The following is a 20,480-nucleotide window of genomic DNA, read 5'->3' on the forward strand; positions in this document are numbered from 1 at the left end:
TATATATATCAAGCATATAGTATTATCAAATTTGAGTCCCAAACCAAACAAAGTTAATATTACTTTGTAGCATCTACCTTCGAGGTTGTCACCCTAATATTTATTTTAAAAAAATTATTACAGATACAAAAAGATTACACAAAAATAATCTTACAAACTATCGTGATTTTATAGAATTTGTTAGATTTACTTCACAAGAAAAGTAACTTAAATCAAGTTACGTTATTTTGTAGGTTTACTTTTGTGTAATCTATTTATAGTTAAAGTATTTTTCTAATTGAAAACTACTTAAAATATGCTAGCTGGATAACATGCAAGCTGTGTGATTAAGGTTAATAAAATCTAGAATGGAGTACTAGCTTACTTATAAGTTATATACACCAATGAAAAATATTATCATATATTATGAAAAACACTCTTATACCCTATGAAAAATATTTTTATACTCTATAAAAAAAATTATAGATATAATGTATGAAATGAATAGTGATTAATGTATATAATATATATATTTTTTAGATAGCGATTGAGCTTGATTGATTACTAGATGCAATACCCACCACCTGCACCTATTTTTAATGGAAAATATTTATACAATAATTTTCACAACACTTTACACAACTATATTTTAAATGAAGGGTATTTTTATAAAAAATCTTATAAAAGTAACATTATTTTATAAAAATATCCTTATTTTATAATATTATTGTGCAATATTATATTTTGTGTATATCATTACTCAATTTTATAAAGTGTAGTGTGCGAAAGTTACGTGAATATTAAGAGATTGTTTACATTTTTTCGTATCATAATACCATTTATATACACACACGGACAACTTGCATGGATTGAGCTGTGCGGGCACGAGCCGGAAAAAAAAATACCATCCATTTGGATAGTTATAAACAGTAACTGTTTTAGCTTGTACGTGTCTGTTAGATCCATGCATTTATCCGTTCGTGTACAAATTAAGCATGAATCTCTCTCATCAATGTTTACAAAGCTGGCCCTTGCTTTGTAAGGCCCTCCACGTTTCAAAATACAGAAGACTTTGCTAGCTAGCTAGCTAAAGCAACAAGTCCTGGCCGGAAAAAGAAAGGAGGGCCAATGGAGAAAGAAATTAAAGCAACATGACTTTTCAACTTGTCACGATTTTTAACCGTGACATGATCACAACCCATCATACGGCGAGGAATATTGGTGAAAACTAATTTATTTATTGATCTTACATTCTCTTTTTTGGTTTTAATATTTTTAAGCATGATTATGGTTATAATTATAATATAACTTTATATTTTGAATTTTTTAAGCAACATAATGCTAGCTTATAAAACAATAATAAAAGAAAAAAAAAACTAGAGAAATTCTACGCTTACAAATAAATTTTATAAAATTAAATCAATTATTTATACATGAATAATATTATATATAAGTTTAAAATGTACAAATTTTACGTAGATCTTTTATAAAAAAAATAGATCATATCATAAAAGAAGTGTGAGATTTTTTATTTTTTTTTGAATGGGACCACTTTTTTACGAAGAAAAATACTGGGGACACTGATGTATTGACCCTCAAATCGATTGATGCTAGTTTTTTTTTTTTTTTTTAAATCTTAATAGTTAAAAAAGTGTTTATCATGAGTGAATTTGTTTTTTTAGAAAAAATATTTTTAAATGTTTAAAAAATATGCGATAAATGTTTTTTACTCTTATCGGTCCAGCTATCGGTAACTTTTACCGGTACCGATAGCAGGACACTTTTACAAAAAACTTACGTAAGATAGACTTTGCTAATATTACTCTTTCATGTACACTAATCGTTGCTCGAAATGATAAGAAGCCAAACCTCAATCTGATCACCGATGTGAATAATGAGAGCATTGGGAATATACTTGGCATCGATCCAACGTTCATCTTTGAGAACTTGAAGTCCAGGGACATCATTCGGCACGAGAATGGTGATGGACGAGAAATCGGTGTGAGCAACAACTCCAAGTGCTAGATCAGGGCGAGGACATGGTGGGTAGTAATTAATCTTCATCATATATGCTATCTCCTCCCCACCAGCACCTTCTTTCATTACATGACCTTCAAGCCCTAACCCTAACGACAGGCTCTTAAAGAGCTTGTCCGCCACCTCACGCACATATTTTGCATACATTTCGTTCGCCTCTCTGCACCACATGCAGAAAACAAACATGCAAAACATTAAGATCAGTAATGTCGTCTTTCGATCTGTTACTGTGATGTGACTGAATACGACAAAGAAGAGTAATTTCTAACCTGTAAGAAGGCGGGTTCTTGGGCCAGAACTGGTAGTTGAGTTTTGAAGGAGGCCAAATCCTATGAAAAAGATGATCCCCCCAAGATTTCTTTCCCTCGATATCTTTCTGCAGCAGGGTTCCGTAGCCTTCTTTAAAGCCTTCTCCGCTTGTGGGCTTAGCGTATACTTCCTTTTCTTCCTGCGGGAGCTCGAAGAAATGCCTTCCAGCTGCCTGCAAATTGCTTATGACATCAGTAGGAATGCCATGGTTCACGACCTGGAATATCCCCCACTCCTTGCTGGCTTTGGCAACCGAGCGGACAATGTTTTCTTCGTCTGGATCGCTGATATCAATGGTTGGGATTTCCGGGACCGGCCCCCGGAATGTGGTGATAGCAGGCTGTTCTTTCTCAGGTCGAATGAATTCTGCAGGGATGGTATCTTGAGTGGAGTGAGATAGTAAGGAAGCAACGGCTTGCACTCTCTCGACCTCCATTTTTTGCACTTCAAATCCCACTAATGGCTTATAGATTTCTGGATGTTCCTACCTCGTGGAATCAAACGCATGGAACTGGTTTATATATATAAGGATTCGGGAGAGTGGAAAGGGATGGTTAAAGTGGTATAAAAGATGTGCGCGCAAAATGGACGTGTAGAGAGAGAGAGAGAGAGAGAGAGAGAGAGCAACGTGGAGTTATGGTGTTCACTTGTTAGAGGTACCTACCACTTACAACGCAAATGACGCGATCATTCTCTACAGCAAACCTTCTTTGAGTTCTTTCAAACAAGAAGACAAACGAAGTACGGGCGGACGACGTGGCGGTGTTGGGAGCATGTATGATGTACGTGCCGCTACGTTTTTTTTTTTTTTTTCCGTTCTTCTTCTTCTTCTTCTTCTTTCTTTCTTTAATATTTAATATTTTTTTTATTTTTTTATTTTTTTATTTTCCTCGATCCTCAGGAGAATGGTAGACAGTAATAATGCTTACCATCTCAATTATTATTTTTTTATTTATCATGACATTAAATAGTTAAAAATTATTTATTATATTTCAAATATAAATTTATAGTTTAATAACATATGATAAGGTAATAAAAAGATAATTAAAAAATAGATAATAAATAGATTTTTTTAACATTAGATATGACTTTAGCAATATGAGTCTTTTCAATCAAAAATATTTGAGACTCACTATAGATGAAAAAGAATAATATTACATATAATTATAGTATACGTAAGTATCGTATAATCGTTAAGAAAAAAAGTGAAAATCACTATTAAAAATTTAATTTTTTTTACGTAAATTTCGTATTTATTTAATTTTTTTAAATATTATACGATGCTTACCCATTCTGCAATTATAAATATAATTTCTTTATGAAAAATTGAACTTTTGCACATGTATTTTAATTCTTTTTAGCGGGCTTGCGTAATATATATTTATATATATATATATATATATATTCTAAACTTTAACAAATCATTTTTCATTTTAAAACATTAACTTAAGGCTGCGTTTGAATGTTAAATTGAGTTGAGTTGAATTGAGTTGAGATGAAAATTGAAAATTAAATAAAATATTATTGGAATATTATTTTTTAATATTATTATTATTTTAGAATTTGAAAAAATTAAATTGTTTATTATATTTTGTTTTGAAATTTGAAAAAGTTGTAATGATTATATAAGATGAGTTGAAATGAATTTGAGATCCAAACGTAACCACAAATAGAATTAATCTTACGAATCAAAATCTGACACCCACAATTTGGAAGGGTTTTATGAAAGAGAAATTATATTTATCATCATCACACTACACATTAATATGTAATTTATTATTTTTATCTTTCTATTTAAACACACATATTTACATATCAATATATGTGTATTTAAATAGAAGGAAAATAATAATAAATTACATGTTAGTATGTAGTGTGGGGATAATAAATAGAATTTTTCTCGTATAAAATATAGTATTGTTTCAAATCCCAAATATTTTTTAGTTGGATAATTCTACGTCAAACCAAATCCTCATCATACTATGATAACACGTCATTGCCCGTTAACCTTTAAATTTATTCTTAAAAATAAAAGATAATATAAGAATAATAAAAGTGACATTTTATATAATGAGATATTGAAGGTGAAATGTGAGTATATATAGTACTCACATGTCTCTTAATATCTAGTTAATCATAATGTAATTAGCTACAAATTATAGCTAACATTACTCTTAATTTATTGTTCCCTTATTTATATGTTTAAAAAAATATCTAGAAAAAGGTATACTTATGCATATTTGGAACTTATGAATTAGGTGGGAGATACATACATCATCTATATTAATGTCTGATTCACTAGAAAGGAAGGAGTACCATATATTAAAGCGAACACAGCTAACACATGATCATGACAAAGACTATCTCCCTATCTCACGGAAATCGGAACAAACCAACTCCGCCTAAAAAGCAAAATAAAGAACCCAACTAAAACAAAAACTACGTAAAAAAAAATAGATTTATTATACATCAGTTACTATTCATTTTTATATTCTATATGTATAGCTTTTTTATAAGGTGTAAGAGTATTTTTCATAAGAAATGAAAGTATTTTTCGTAAGATGTTAAGTGTAAAGTAATAAATAGTAATTAATAAAAAGAATCTTTTTAAAATCACGCGATCATATCATGTTATCGTGACCCACTCCACCTACAAAATTTCCGTAGTAATTACAAATTAAGTCTTTGGATCATACCTGCATGACCGAAAGTTATTAATTAGAGAGTGTAGTACTGGATTCATGACGTTCATGCAAGTTTTTTTTCTTATTATTTTAAAAGATTAATGTTAGATATAATTATGGATTGTGTAAGTGTTACGCATTCTTTTTAAAAAAAAGTATAGTCTACTAATAAAAATTTAATATTTTTATATAAGTGTCGTATTTACTTATTATTTTGAAAATGAATACGCGGCGGTTGCGCATTATGACTGCAAATATTATTTTTCTTTTCTAAAAAATGGAACCCACGTAAAAAAAAGAAAAAGAAAAAAGTACTATCTTTCAAGTAGATCATGTTTTTTGTAAAAGCTTATGTGAGACTTGCATGTCATTGCATAATTAATTTTACTTATTTTTTTAAGGAAAACTGTCATATTTCATTCATCAAGAAACTTACATCCATGACTGAATATATTCTGAGATGTCCCTATATCAAACATAACATCATAAGTCAAAATAATGCGTTTAGAGCCCCACCAGTACACTTTCATTTTGTGATTGATCTAGTTTTCACCATTGCTGATACTCTTTACAGAAAAATGTCTAAGAGATAACACTCTGTCTAAACAGAGACTCAACATCACTCTTCATAGAAAGAAAAGACTTAACCTCTACAGACAAAAGTCCAAGAGATGAACTCTTTTTTTTTTCAATTTTATTTAATAATAAGGAAACCAAAAAGGAAAGTAGTAAGATAGATACGAAAAATGACGAATTACAGTTTGGGCCAACTCTGGTAGACTTTAGAATTTATGATGGCGTGTGAAGGCAATGCGCTTATCTATTTTCAAACGCAAAAGTCATATCTGAAAGATCTAATGGTGGCATGTCCAAGGATATAGCGTGTGTGGCGAGAAGAGTTGCCCAAATGGGTGGCGTGTGAGGACCACACGTAGATGTGGGTTGTGCGTGAGGACAATGCATAGTAATTTTTGCAAGACGGCAACTTTTTTTTTAACGATTTACAGCTTGAGAGTCTGTTTATGCCGCGCATGTCTCTCGAGAATTGTCGGAAAGCTGTAGATTTATCTTTCTTGTCCTTGAATGAAGCAAAATAAAACTAAATAAAAAGAACCATCTTGATAGATAAGGTGGGTGAATGGAGAAGTGAGAGAAATGAGAGGGAGAAGGATAAAGTCGAGGCCTCCTTCTCTTTCAGCAAATTTCAGATTAGGTGTCCTTGATTTTTTACAAGAGAGAGAGGGAGAGAGGGAATGAGTCATGGTGGAGTTCAAAGACAAAAACTTCTAATTTGTCAATAATTTTACTTATTAAACCTATTTTTAAACGATGATGCCCAAATTAAGTTGATCGATTTATATACTATGCATGCTATGTGAATATGATAAGGAACTATAACTTATCATGACTTTTAGCATATGTTTGGACACTACAAGAATTCTTAAAATTTTAAAACTTCTTATAATTTCATTCTCAAATATCAGTCAAATACAAAACACTTTTTCAATTTCAATTTCTCAATTTTTTTATCAAATCATTATTCTAATACAAAAATCAATACAATTTTATAAATTTCAAAATAAAAATAATATTAAAAAAAGGTATATCTTTAAATAAGAATTTAACTTTATTATATTTTTATTCAACATTTTCTCTGTGATCATTTTCCAAAACTAAATAAAACATCCTTACTCAAACAATTTGACTATTATTCATAAATTATGTGATACTTAAAAGTATCACTGTCCAAACATGCCTTTAATATCCGCTAGCTAGCTACATGGTTAATATATAATGGAGTCTCGCTAGCTAGAATAAATTGATAAAATGACAAGCTTCCTGCATGCAACATTAATCCGTGTTATGCTTAAGGTGTGTATCAATAAAAAAAATTTGAAAATAGAATTTTTACGCAATACATATAAATATATCGATCAATTTTAGCACATATTAAATAAAAAACAGAGCAAACTTGTGGTGCGCGCATGATAGTACTGGTCCATATATATTGAATTAATAATACATACCTACCAATGTCGAATCAATGGCTTTTGCTGTCGACCTTAGTTATGCAAAAATAATTGGGACCTTTAATTAATTGGTAGGGTCGTTTAAGGTTGGTCGGTTATGAATCTGAATGGACGAACTATAAGTCCTAATTTATAACATGTTAGATACGATCTAGCTAGCCCGGTTGAAAAAGTTCATGTCAATATAAACAATGAGAAATGATAGTTACAGTCATAAGTGCATAAATATTATATAATCACTTAAAAAAATAATAAATACAAAATTTACATGAAAAAAATTATTTTTTTAATAGTAAACCTCTATTTTTTTTAAATGATTATATGATTTTTATATACTCTACGACTATATATAATTTTACTTATAAGCACTATGGTTCGAAGCGCCATAATTGATATATACAATTAATATATACTGACGGAATAATTTTAAAAAATGGAAATATATGTCTGATTTTGTTTAACATGATCATTATAAGCAGACACGCAAAAAGCTGCAGGTAAATTAGAGAAAATAATAGGAATTAAAAACAATAATTTAACTAGGAATTAATGTCCCACATTTTTTTTTATGTCTATTAATTAATGTTGACACGTTCTTATTTTAATAATAATGATTATAGGGCCAAATGATAGTAAAATTAACATTCCTGTTGATATATTAATTAAGAGATTAATTAAGATTAACACTTCTATAGTTAGAAGTTTGTATTAAAATAGTAATTTGTTCATATATCATCTGTTTCGGGAAAAAATGTTAATTATTCAAAAGTATTATTTTTTTTAAGAGAAATTTTATTTACCGTCATCACTTGGAGATTGTATGTACAAATTCTTTATTAAATGAGAAAAAATATCATTTTAAGAGAGATAATTTTATAATTTTAAAATATTTTAAAAATAAAATTATCTAGACTTACATTACAATCTCTAAATGAGACTGTACCTAATATCGCTAGTATAGAAAATACAAGAAATGTTAAATAATTCTAAAAGTCAATAATAAAACATGATTTTTAATTAGCGAAAGGCAGGCAATGTCATTAATTATTAAAAAAATAATATTTATAATTTTAAAATGTACAATTGTGTACTCACTACTCAAAAAAAAAAAAAATCTAAATCTTACATATATAATTATATATAATTATAAAATTGGTATGCTTATATTATTAGTTAATATATATAGGTATATGTATATATTTATTACTATATGAATGAGTTTTAATCGAGTCGAGCTAACGAGTCGACTCGAGTATAAACGAGCGGGTCTTAGTCGAGTTGAGTCAAATTTTGTTGGGTATGTATCATTTACAAATCAAGCGGGTATCTGCTTTCATGAATGATTTTTTTTTCACTAGTCGAGTTTGATTCGAGTTTAATTGAGTGATTATCGAGCGGGTTATCGAACAGACTGGTTCATTTACAAACCTATAGTTATTTATAAAGACTGTTCCAATAAAGAAGAAATATAATTGCTACAAAGATAAAGATATTATACAAAATAAACTCATAAACTAATGTGATTTTTTAGAATCAATTAGATCTATTTTATAATAAAAATAATTTTATAATTTATCGTATCATATTAAATTACATCAATTTATATATTTATTTTTATGTAACCCCGCCAAAGTATTTCCCAAGAAAGAAAATATGATAGAAAGGTAGGTAAAGAGAAGCTAGTGTGGAAACAAAAAAAAAAGGAAAATAATAGGATTATTATTCTTTTATTAATTATTAATTATTAATTATTTTTTTATATTTGATTATTTTTAAAATTTTGTATTTTATTTAATTGTTAAAAAAATGACTATTAGTAAAATTATATATATTTTTATTTTTTTAATAATTAATGAGGTTAAAAAGATATTTAAAAGAAAATAACAAAAAAAATTTAAACATAGAATAAATAGTAAAACAGTAGTAATGAGTTGTAAGGAAATTATTTAAAAAAAAAAAAATGGGCTGGTAGGTAGAGGCTCGGGAGGACAGCTAGTTAGGTAGCTGCTCGCAGAATTCCAAGTTATGATATAAATGCGAAGTTTTGTTATACAATCTTTATCATACTTTATATTTTATATTTTTTTAATTTATATATATATATTTTTTAATATTTTTATGAATTTAGTTTTTTAAATTAGTTTAAATTTTTTATTCATTATTTTTATAATAAATATTTGATAAAAGAAAAAAATAATAAAAATTAAAAAAAAATATAAAATATAGAGTATCAAGAGGTTACGAAGATTTTATGATAAATGCGCGCAGGCGTTGAGACGCAAGAAAATCCAAAAAAAAAAGATATTAATTTAGAGTTGTGATAGGCAGCGGCCAGCTTTCACCGCTGGCGTGTCGGTTTGTATAAATGTGAGTTTTTATTTTTATTTTCATATTTTTTAATAATTTTTAATAATTTTAAAATATAAAAAAACATATCACTGTATTAAAAATTATTTTCTTAATTATAAATTAAAAAAATTAAATATATAAATAATAAAAAATAAAATAAAGAGACAAACTAGCCTTTTCCATTTGATTTATGCTGGGAAATGAAGCATAATGACTACATGGACTAATCTTCAGTACGTTCTCAGATATTTAAATATCTCAAAGTCAAAAAAAGGTCAAGCATATGCATGGACGGATTATATATTGACGCTTGGCTTCCCTAGAGCCATTCTTTTCTGCAGCAAATTATGATGCGGCACGTCGATCGATTGTTATATATCAAGCAGTAGTAGATCCCATATATGGCTTATAGCCGGACACACATCTCCTTCAATATCCATTAATGGCCATCCGCCGTCCACGAACTCAAGTACATACGTATATAACGCTTCACGACAAAAATACTAATTCATTGCTAAAATAAATTCATTAATAATTCAATACAATTTATTTAATTTTTACTTTTCCCTTCGATATTATTGCATGGTGTGTGAAGCGGCACGTCTATTAATTAAAGGCAGAACCAAAATATATAAATATATACGGCATATAGCCACACACATCTCGTTGATGGAATCGTGGCGTTCCCAGATTGTCCTCCGCGTGAAAACGACGTCATTGGCGTTTGTCGTCTAGCTATAAGGTTCCACTATGCGGGAGTATCAATGCATCACCAACGCAAGCAACAAATCCCCAAACAACATAGGACTAAATTGAATGAATATTGTGTAACAGAATACTGCTGTGTAATATTCTATAATATTCCTGCTGTGTAACAGATTGGACAGATAACATGTATTAAGTGTAAGAGTACTGCTAGGGGTGTGCAGAATTCCGAGAATTCCGACTCCGTCCGACCTCCGCTCCGATGCCGACTCCGACGGAGTCGGAGTTGTCGGAATTCGGAGTAGCTCCGAATAATTATTCGGAGTCGGAGCTCGAAGGAGCTCCGACTCCGACTCCGAATTTTTTTTTTAAACCCAGCTCCAAAACGACGTCGTTTTGGAGCTGGGTTTAAAAAAAAAATTATTGAACGACACCGTTCCACTTAATATGGAACGGCGTCGTTCGGAAGTTCCTTCTTGAAGAAGAAGCCTTGCGTTCTTCTGATTCCTTCTTCACTTCTTCTTCTTCCTTCTTCCTTCTTCACTTCTTCTTCCTCCTTCACTTCTCTCTCGCGTCTCCCGTCCCAGTGAGTCAGTGACTGAACCAGTGAACCCTCCGTCTCGCGTTCTTCAGAACACCGTTCGTCGTTGCTCCTCCCTGCCGCCGTCCCTCTGTTCAGCTTCCAGCCTTCCACCTACGGTGAGCCCTAAATTTATGAGCCCTAAATTTAATTCAAGCACGTCTCTTATGAATTGGAGCCAGCAGTTGTGATTCTTGTGATTCTTGTGTATTGAATATTCAATATAGTCCCCAACACGGCGCTCAAAAACATGAATTTTACATTGTTTTGAAGACTTGCGCTCGAGCGAGGTGTCGAGCGCAAGTCGAGCGCACGTTGTATTGAACATTGGCTCGAGCGATATGTCGAGCGGAAGTCAAGCGAACCTCTCTGGAAGAGTTCTGCTCGAGCGCTACGTCGAGCGCTCATCGAGCGAACCTCTCTGGAAGAGTTCTGCTCGAGCGCTACGTCGAGCGCTCATCGAGCGAAACTCTCTGTATGGATTCTGCTCGAGCGCGACGTCGAGCGCAGGTCGAGCGATCCTCTCTGTATGGATTATGCTCGAGCGCCACGTTGAGCGCACGTTGAGCGAACCTCTCTGGATGGATTCTGCTCGAGCTCCACGTCGAGCGCACATCGAGCGAACCTCTCTGTATGAGTTCTGCTCAAGCGCCACTTCGAGCGCACATCGAGCGAACCTTTCTGGATGGGTTCTGCTCGAGCGCTATGTCGAGCGCACGTCGAGCGAACCTCTCTGTATGGCTTCTGCTCGAGCGCACGTCGAGCACCCATCTAGATGGGTTCGTCTGAGTCAAGCGCACATCAACCGAACCTCAATGTAATAATACATCGATACATGTATTATTATGATACAATAATACATGTCCTATTGTATAATACAATAGCCTAGTTTATTTTTAAACTAATTTTTTGCTTCTAATTTAATTTTTTCAGCTTCATTGATTGTGATATGGATCCTAGACATAGTGGAGATGATCGTCCACAAGGGGATGTGGCGGATGCCAATGCTACAACTCCTACACCGGTGGGTACTTCCACCCCTAGAGCCACATCTAGGGCAGCTACATCTAGAGCAGCTACATCTAGAGCAGCTACATCTTGTGCGAGTAGTCGACTCCCACTCCCAGTTGATATAGAGGATGAAGATATGTTCAACGAGGAGGAGGAGATGCCCATTGAGCAAGATCAACCACCACGACCTTCTAAAAAGAGGTCGTGGACATGGGAGCATTTCACCAAAATTCCTGGTGAAATTGCGAACCCAGTGGCAAGATGCCATTACTGTGGATCACTTTGTGGATGCCATTCGAAGAAGCAAGGTACCAGTGTGTTAATAGCACATCTAAATGGTTGCCAACGATATAAGATAGCGAAGGGATTGCAAGCCACTGATCAGACCAACCTCAGTTACCAAACTTCTACAGCCACTGATGGTACACAGACTAAGAAATTGGTCATCCCTCAATACAGTGAGAAGATGTTGAGGGACATGCTTGCAGAGATGATAATTACTGATGAGATGCCATTTACCACAGTCAAGAAAAGAGGCTTTCGAAAGTTTCTAAATTTTGTTGAGCCACGATTTCCCATTCCATCACGGTATATAGTGATGCGAGATTGTATGAAGAGGCATGCGAAGGACAAGGAGGAGATGAAGAAGATGTTTATTACCACTGGCCAGAGAGTGTCTTTTACGACTGACACATGGACTTCTATACAGAACGTCTGCTACATGTGTATCACAGCACACTACATTGACAGTGAGTGGATTTTGCATAAAAAAATTATTGGTTTTAAAGAAATTGTGGATCATAAAGGTGCATCCATTGGGGCGAAGATGGATGATTGTTTAAAGGACTGGGGAATTCGAAAAGTGTTGTGTATTACAGTTGACAATGCCAGTGCGAATGAAACAGCAATTGATTGGTTTAAGCGGAACACGACGGTGAGAGATGATGTCATTCGGGCCCACGAGTTTATTCACGTTCGATGCTGTGCTCATATCATTAACCTCATAGTTGTTGAGGGATTAAAAGAGGTTCATGATTCCATAACCCGAGTCCGCAACATTGTACGATATGTGAGGGGTTCCCCTCAAAGGCTTGCCAAGTTTAAGGCAATAGCAGAAGATTTGAAGATTGAATGTTCTAGTATGCTGTGCTTGGACGTTCCGACTCGATGGAATTCTACATACATGATATTGGATGTGGCACAGAAGTACCAAAAAGCATTCGAGCGGATGGAGGTCGAGGATGGGGGCCTGAGGTATGCTTTGTTGGAGCCAGCAGGACAGGGGCTCGGTGCGCCAGACGCACATGATTGGACCAGTGTGAGTTATTTTGTTGAATTTTTAAGAACTTTTTATGAGATAACCATGCGACTATCTGGATCCAAATATACGACTGCGAACTCATTTTTCAGTGAGCTCTCAGAGCTTCACTTCCAGTTGGAAAATAGTTGTACTGACTCTGCTGGATTGTTATCTGATATGGCTACGAGGATGAAGATCAAATATGATAAATATTGGGGGAATATTGAGAAGATAAATAGATTGCTATTTGTGGCTGTGATCCTTGACCCCCGAGTTAAGTTGGCCGTTCTAGAATTTTGGGTAAATTCCGTCCTCGGGGCAGTGAAGGCTGGAGAGTTTATTAGATTGCTAAAAAGTGATGTTGATGACTTATATCATCACTACAGTACTAGTGCTCAGCCTTCATCCGCAGTTGGTAGCTCCTCACATTCGAGGCCGACAGGATCGACAGTTTCCTCAGGTGATACTGACCCATCTGTAGGGGTTAGAGGCAATCGTGTCATACGGCAGTATCATCAACTCATGTCAACAAGGAATATTATGCATTGTACATCTGAGGTTGAACGATATTTTATGGAAGCTGTCGAGGCACCTAGTGATGTATTTCAGTTATTAACTTGGTGGAAAGTTAATTCCACCAAGTATCCAGTCCTTTCCCGTGTAGCCCGAGATGTGCTAGCCATTCCTGTCACTACGGTTGCCTCATAGTCGGCATTTAGCACTAGAGGTCGCGTGTTGGATGCTTATCGGAGTTCATTGTCACCGTCAACCGTGGAGGCCCTCGTTTGCACACAGAATTGGATAAGTGAAACGCCCATTGGACTAGATACCGTTGGCTTTGATGCCGAGAGCTATAGGCTTGAATCGGGTAAGTTTATATGCTTTTAAATGATGATTTAATTATTTTTAATGTTTCTAACTTCTACTTTTTATGATTTTATAGATCTAATTGTGAACCCTAACATAATTACCGATGATTGAGAGTTTGGAACGGACGCTACTTGAGAGTTGGGATGGAGTTGAGAGAACCTCCTTTCTTGGTAAGAATCAAATTATTCTTTTACCGTATATAATTTTTTATTATCAATTTTTTTTCATCTATTGATTGCTACTTTCTATCTTCATTTCAGGCGTGACCAATGGAACATTGGGGTTTGAGTGAAACCCGTGTTTAATTTTTATGTAGTTATATTTCAAGACTGAGTCATATTGTTATTACGTTATAAATGAGACTGTTATAACTTATGGCTGCATCATACATGTTATTTACTTTTTAAACTATTTATATAGTTATATTTATGTACTTATATCCCGAGCAAATACGTGGGATAAGTACTCTTTATTCTATAATTTCTATTAGTACTTATCCATCCTCTCTCAAAAGTTTATAATTTATTATCCAACTGAAATTAATCGAATTATACAAATTCGTACCATCATTCTTTTCTATAAAATTTTAAATTTGTGTAATTTTCAACTCATGAGTCATGAGCACTTTTAATGCTAAATTTCAGGCGGACATAAAACAAATTAAAGATATAATCAAAATTCAGTAACAAAATCAGAACGAATATTTAAATTATTGAAAACTCTTATAAACCAAATATTTGTAGATGGTTCACTTTTAAAAAAATTTATATATGTTGCCCACTATCTGAAACGAAATTGAACAACAAAATTTAAATAATAATAAAAAAAATATATGAAATTGAGTTCGGAGTCGGAGCTCCGACCTCCGTTCGGAACTCCCTCCGACCTCCAGTCGGAGTTCCGATCGGAGGTCGGAGCTCCGACCTCCGATCGGAATCGGACTCCGACTACGTTCGGAGTCGGAGTCGGAGGGGAACTTGGGCTCCGACTTTTGTCGGAGTCGGAGGTCGGAAATGACAACTTCGACTCCGTCGGAGTCGGAGCCCACCCCTAAGTACTGCTAGTCCGAGAACTTACCGAAAAGACAAATATAATTTATTTATTTATTTATTAATTATCATAAATATTTAAAAAAAATAAAAAATTTATATTATTATTAAAAAATATTTTCTTAATCACTAAATAAAAAAGAAAAAAATCATTTCAAACACAAATTCGAACCTCAAACCATTTCTGCAAGTGGAAAGAATATTATGAATTGTTATTCATTGCTTCTATAAATGAAGACATATCATGTATTTGTATGATCATGAAGTCTCCTAAAATGGAGTCTCCTAAAAAATCTACTCCTTCCACTGTAAGTCCCTCCATCGTACTGCAGCCACACAATTTGTTAATCTTAAACTCACCTTAAAAAATTATCTTCTATGAAAAGTTCAAATAGTCCCTTTCCTGAAAGCTCACAAGTTGTATGGGTATGTCGATGGTTCTCACCCAATTCCTGAATCTCACATTGACGGTAAACCCAACCCTGCCTATGATCAATGGCTACTTCAAGACCAACTTATCATCTCAGCCATTAATTCCTCCCTCTCTGAATCTATCCTAACCCAAGTTCTTGACTGTACTACCTCAAAGCAAGTATGGTCGACACTCCAAAATTGGTTCTCAGTACAATCCTCTACACACATCATGCACACTCAATTCCAATTAGCTACACTTAATAAAGGATCCGAATCAATTTCTGAATATTACAATAAAGCAAAAAATCTCTCCTCTCAACTTGGTGCTGCACGTCATTCCCTTTCTGATTCATAATTCACTATCTTCCTTTGAGCAGGGCTGGGGGTAGATTATGAGTCATTGGTCACCTCCTTAATCACTTGTTCAGATCCACTAACCCCTCACCAACTCTATAGCTACCTCCTAAATCATGAGTCAAGACTTTCCCATCAAACCAACTCTCTTCTCACAGGTACTTCCCTTTTAGCCAACAATACTACCATTCAACCCCCTCCACATTTGGACGAGGTCGTCATAATAATTTATGTGGTGGTCCTAGAGGCCGTGGTTTTAGTCGAGGAAACAACTCTTCTTGTGGCTAAGGTCCCTCCTCAAAATGTTTCAACAATCAATCTGATACTAAGCCCCTATGTGAGGTTTGTCATAAACCAGGGCACATTGCCCTCCTCTGTTATCAACGTCTCAATCACTCCTACCAGGCCCCACCACCACTAAATTTGGCTGCTCACTTCACTACAATACCTCAATCCACTTCACTGAACTCGAGTTGGATTCCTGATACTGTGGCAACACATCATTTTACTGCAAATTACAACAATCTCAACCTTGACTCTGTCTCTTATCAAGGCTCCGACCAGGTCAACATTGGAGATGGTTCTTCACTACCCATTCAAAACGTTGGCTCTGCTCAACTTCATTATTTAGCTGGAAATTTTCTCTTAACCCAACTTCTTCATGTTCCTTCAATATCTAGAAATTTATTGCCTATTATACAATTTTGTCAAGACAATAACGTTTTCTTTGAATCTCACTTTGATCATTTTGTTGTGAAGGATTCTCGCACCCGGATAATGCTGCTTTAGGGTCCCATTGAAGAAGGGTTGTATGTTCTTCCATCATCCACCGTTGCGGCTTCATCCCTTTCCCCACCTCAAGCACCACTCACCACGAAAACAACCACTCACATCTAGCATCTCATACTTGCACTACAAGAAATTTGACTTTTCGCGTCGCATTCACTAGACGCAAAAATGAGAAAATAGTGACGCAAATGAGTATTTTGATCCATTCTTCATCGACGCAAGGGAGACAGTAATACTCGCTCTCAAAAGTACTTTAGTGTCGATTATAAATAACGTTGCTAAAAGATATTATTTGTGTCGTAATATGGCGACGCAACAAATAGATTATTTAATCGCAAGTGATGTTGGTTACAGTGACAAAACTATCTATTTGCGACGATATTATGGTGTTGAAAACATAGAGCCGGAAATAAATTCTCACTCTCAGCAGCTCAAATCGAAGTAAAAAGGCCAAATATATTGATGCCAATGATGATTTCCAGATACGTCTCAAAATCCCTTTAGCGTTCAATGTCAATAATGTCGCAAATAACTCAACTAGTTGCGTCGCAAATAACTCAACTAGTTGCGTCGTAATATTACGAGGCAAAATTAGAAATTTTTAGTCACAAATGATGTTGGATACTGTGACAAAACTATCTATTTGCGACAATGATATGGTGTCGTAAAAACATACAATTGCAAATCAATTCTTATTCTTGGCAGCTCAAATCGACATCCAAAGGCCAAATATATTGACGTAAATGATGATTTTCATCCACATCTCAAAATCGCTTTAGCGTCCAATGTCAATAATGTCGCAAATAACTTGACTATTTGCGTCATAATATTACAACGCAAAATTAGAGTTTTTTACTTGCAATGATGTTGGATACAGTGACCAAAAGTACCTATTTGCGACGATGTTATTGTGTCGTAAAAAAATCAAGTCTTATTACCGGCACATGTATGTGATCGCAAAAGGAATTTGGATTTTCAATAGCAACTATGTAAGTTGTCGCAAATTTGAGAAAGAGTGCAGCAAAAGTTATTTGCGTTGGTGTCACACATTTTTTGGACGGTAATGATATAAATGGTTCAAAATGGATGCAAAAATCTGTTTATCCGCAGTATATTTTGGATGCTAAAATTATGTCTTTTGGCCGCAAATAAATTATTAGCGAGATAGCATATTAAATTTTTTTTTTGAAATAAGAATATTTAAATTTTTGATCGTTGATAAATATGCTCTAAATGTTTAGATCGAGAAGGAACATTAAATCCATAAAATAGATTAAATGAACATTAATGTTTCCCTTGAATTTATACAAAAAATTCAATTAGTTAACCTGAAATGATTTAAGAAAAAAAGATTTTCAAATAAAAAATCATTCCAGATACATGTAAATCATTAAATAGCTTTATATGCATATATAGATCAAAAGTCCAATTACAAATCATTATATCCTACTGGCCTGCCAAGTAAAAAAACCAAAATATGTACACAGATTCCATATGAACTAGAAATATATAACTGCTTTCACTTAGAGTTCATCTCATCTGTATATGCATAGAAAGCTATTGAGTAGTGCTTTTTTCCCTTTGTGCTCATTATGAGTCAACTAAAGTATAGACATATATTACATATAATGTGCCTAAACAATATAAGTCATGCAACTTCTTACAATGTTCTTACACACAAATTTACTGCTACTTATTTGGTAGACAACTTCAATATGTGTTATGCACACTATATACGTGGCAACTACAAAAACTTCTTACAATGTTCTTGATGAAAGCGTAGTCAGATTTTGCCCAAGAACCTTGGCTCCAATGTCTTCTCGATCATCCATCAGCTTTGTGATTGGTAAAATAACATTTTTCTTACAATTAAATAAATTGAGAAATATTAAAAGGACATTAAAATACTATTTTATTCACCTTGTTTGCCAACCACCATTTTACTTTAACTATTCATCTATACATTTCTTTTTTTTCTCTGTCTTCATCTACACTATCACCATGCCACCAGTACCACTACTATTTTATACATATGTTATTTACATGGTTTCCCAACAGTATCAAGGTTTGATCCTCTATATCCAAACGTTTTAATCCAAATCTAACTTCTTCTGATCTAGATATTGCAAAATTAAAGTCATTTCTTCCGCTCCTCCAGTTTAATAAAGATCAGTAGTGCACTCCTGCTACAGAAAATTAAAGCTTGCCAGATATATGCCACAAGAATTTTGCAATGTACACTAAATCATGTATAATTTTATGACATTTTCTACATTATATACAAGCGAATTTTTGTTTGGTAATGAATATTGTCAAAGCCATGAAATCATAGGACTAGCTAGTAATCACAAACGTATGTGTGCACTATGAAGTCAAAGAGAAAAAAAAAATTACAAAAGGTAAAAAAACATTTGACAAAAGAATTTAATTACTTTGATGCCCCCATACGTGATTTATAGGGCATGCACTATTCTTTAGTTTGTGTTACAAAGTGGAGATCTAAAATCGCATGACTTTCAGGGCTGATCGAAACATTAAAAACATAATAAACTTGGCCGTAGATGTTACATGATGCATGCCAAATTGAATGCTACATGAAGCTAATAGGAAAAGCTGAAGAATGTTACAAATTTTAAATTAAGGCTCTAACCCTATATATGTTATATATATATATATATATATAATAATATGAGTACTTTTTTTCCTTTTTGCGAAAAAATAAACTATATATGTATTATAGGATACACATGATGCAAGGGATCAGTTCAAACTTCAAATGATATTGGTTTCGTTTAGAGCCTTGAACCTGATCCATTATTACATAGTTTTTCTAAATGAAAGAAAATGTATGATTTATAGCTTCAAGCTTGATTACAAAACATGCTAAAGTAGATGCATGCATGAAATTTGCTTAGCTATGATGGAATTGGCTCATGTTAAAGAAGCAATTAAAGGGATCAAAGGTAACTTTTTTGTACCATCACAAGAGCAAATGTTTAAGCTACTCTAAATCTTCAACTTATGTTATAATAAATAGCCAGCAATATATATATATATATATATATATATTTAGAAAGAGTAGTTAGTACTCAAAATAGTATTCAATAATAAATAGCCAGCAATGCATAACACTCTATTTTTAATTCCAACTAGCCTTTAATATTATACTTCCAACGAACTCATTAGATTTGAATAGGTACATGTTTATCTTGAGTGGCCCCACATCTTTCAAAAGGCATGTAGCTGCCCAACTAGTATGCCAAATGATGTCAACTTAGCTATGCTGCATGGCTAGTACAATGACATTAAAAAACTGCCCATTACAACCACATTTGTTTGTCTTCACATTCTGAATTACAAAATTTTGACAATCCACCAATCATTTTTCAAAATCTTGAGACAAACCTATCCATGACCAAAACAAAGCCACTAACATTCTTTATCTGCTTGACCACCAAAATATTGCCATATGTTGTCTCCCAAAATTCAAAAAAACCCAAAAATTGGAACATAACCAAAGTTAGGCATCTTTTAATAGAATTCCTTGAACATTTGCTTTTAGTTCTTCAAGTTGGTCCTTATAAAACTGAGCATCCTGTGACAATGCACTTGCACTTTCACCATTTCCCATTGTTCCTGACACAACTGTCCCGCCCAAATCCCTTGCATATCCAGATGTTTGCCCATCACCTCCTTGAAGACAACTGCCGCTGTCTCCTTAGTTCGAGCTTCTGGTTCCATCGCATTTGGCTTCTCCAGCATTTGGTTCTTTCACAATAATGAAAGATAATGTATTAATCACCATTCATTATACAAAACCAGTACAAATCTGGGCTGACTCAGTTAATTAGAATCCAATATAACGACACTGGATGCAGTTTGTTTAATGTTACTCACATAGAGATCTTCAGTCACATTTGTCACGAACTTTCCCTTTTTCCACGACCATTGGCTCTCTTTATAAAAATCAACCAGATTTATCACACTTTTCCGCTACAACAGACAATAACAAAAAAAAAA

General features: G+C 33.5%; 1 protein-coding gene across 1 annotated transcript; it reads right to left on the reverse strand.

Moving 5' to 3' along the window:
* Positions 1-1,674: 1,674 nt before the first annotated feature.
* On the reverse strand, positions 1,675-2,836 carry LOC118349241 (flavonol synthase/flavanone 3-hydroxylase-like). Its single transcript, XM_035692994.1, has 2 exons — positions 2,286-2,836; positions 1,675-2,176 (listed from the first exon to the last, which is right to left on the reverse strand). Exons 1-2 carry the CDS (start codon positions 2,759-2,761, stop codon positions 1,816-1,818), a joined length of 837 nt encoding a protein of 278 aa, XP_035548887.1. The 5' UTR covers positions 2,762-2,836; the 3' UTR covers positions 1,675-1,815.
* Positions 2,837-20,480: the final 17,644 nt, after the last annotated feature.

The sequence above is a fragment of the Juglans regia genome, chromosome 8, assembly GCF_001411555.2.
Source record: "Juglans regia cultivar Chandler chromosome 8, Walnut 2.0, whole genome shotgun sequence".
Classification (NCBI taxonomy): Eukaryota; Viridiplantae; Streptophyta; class Magnoliopsida; order Fagales; family Juglandaceae; genus Juglans; species Juglans regia.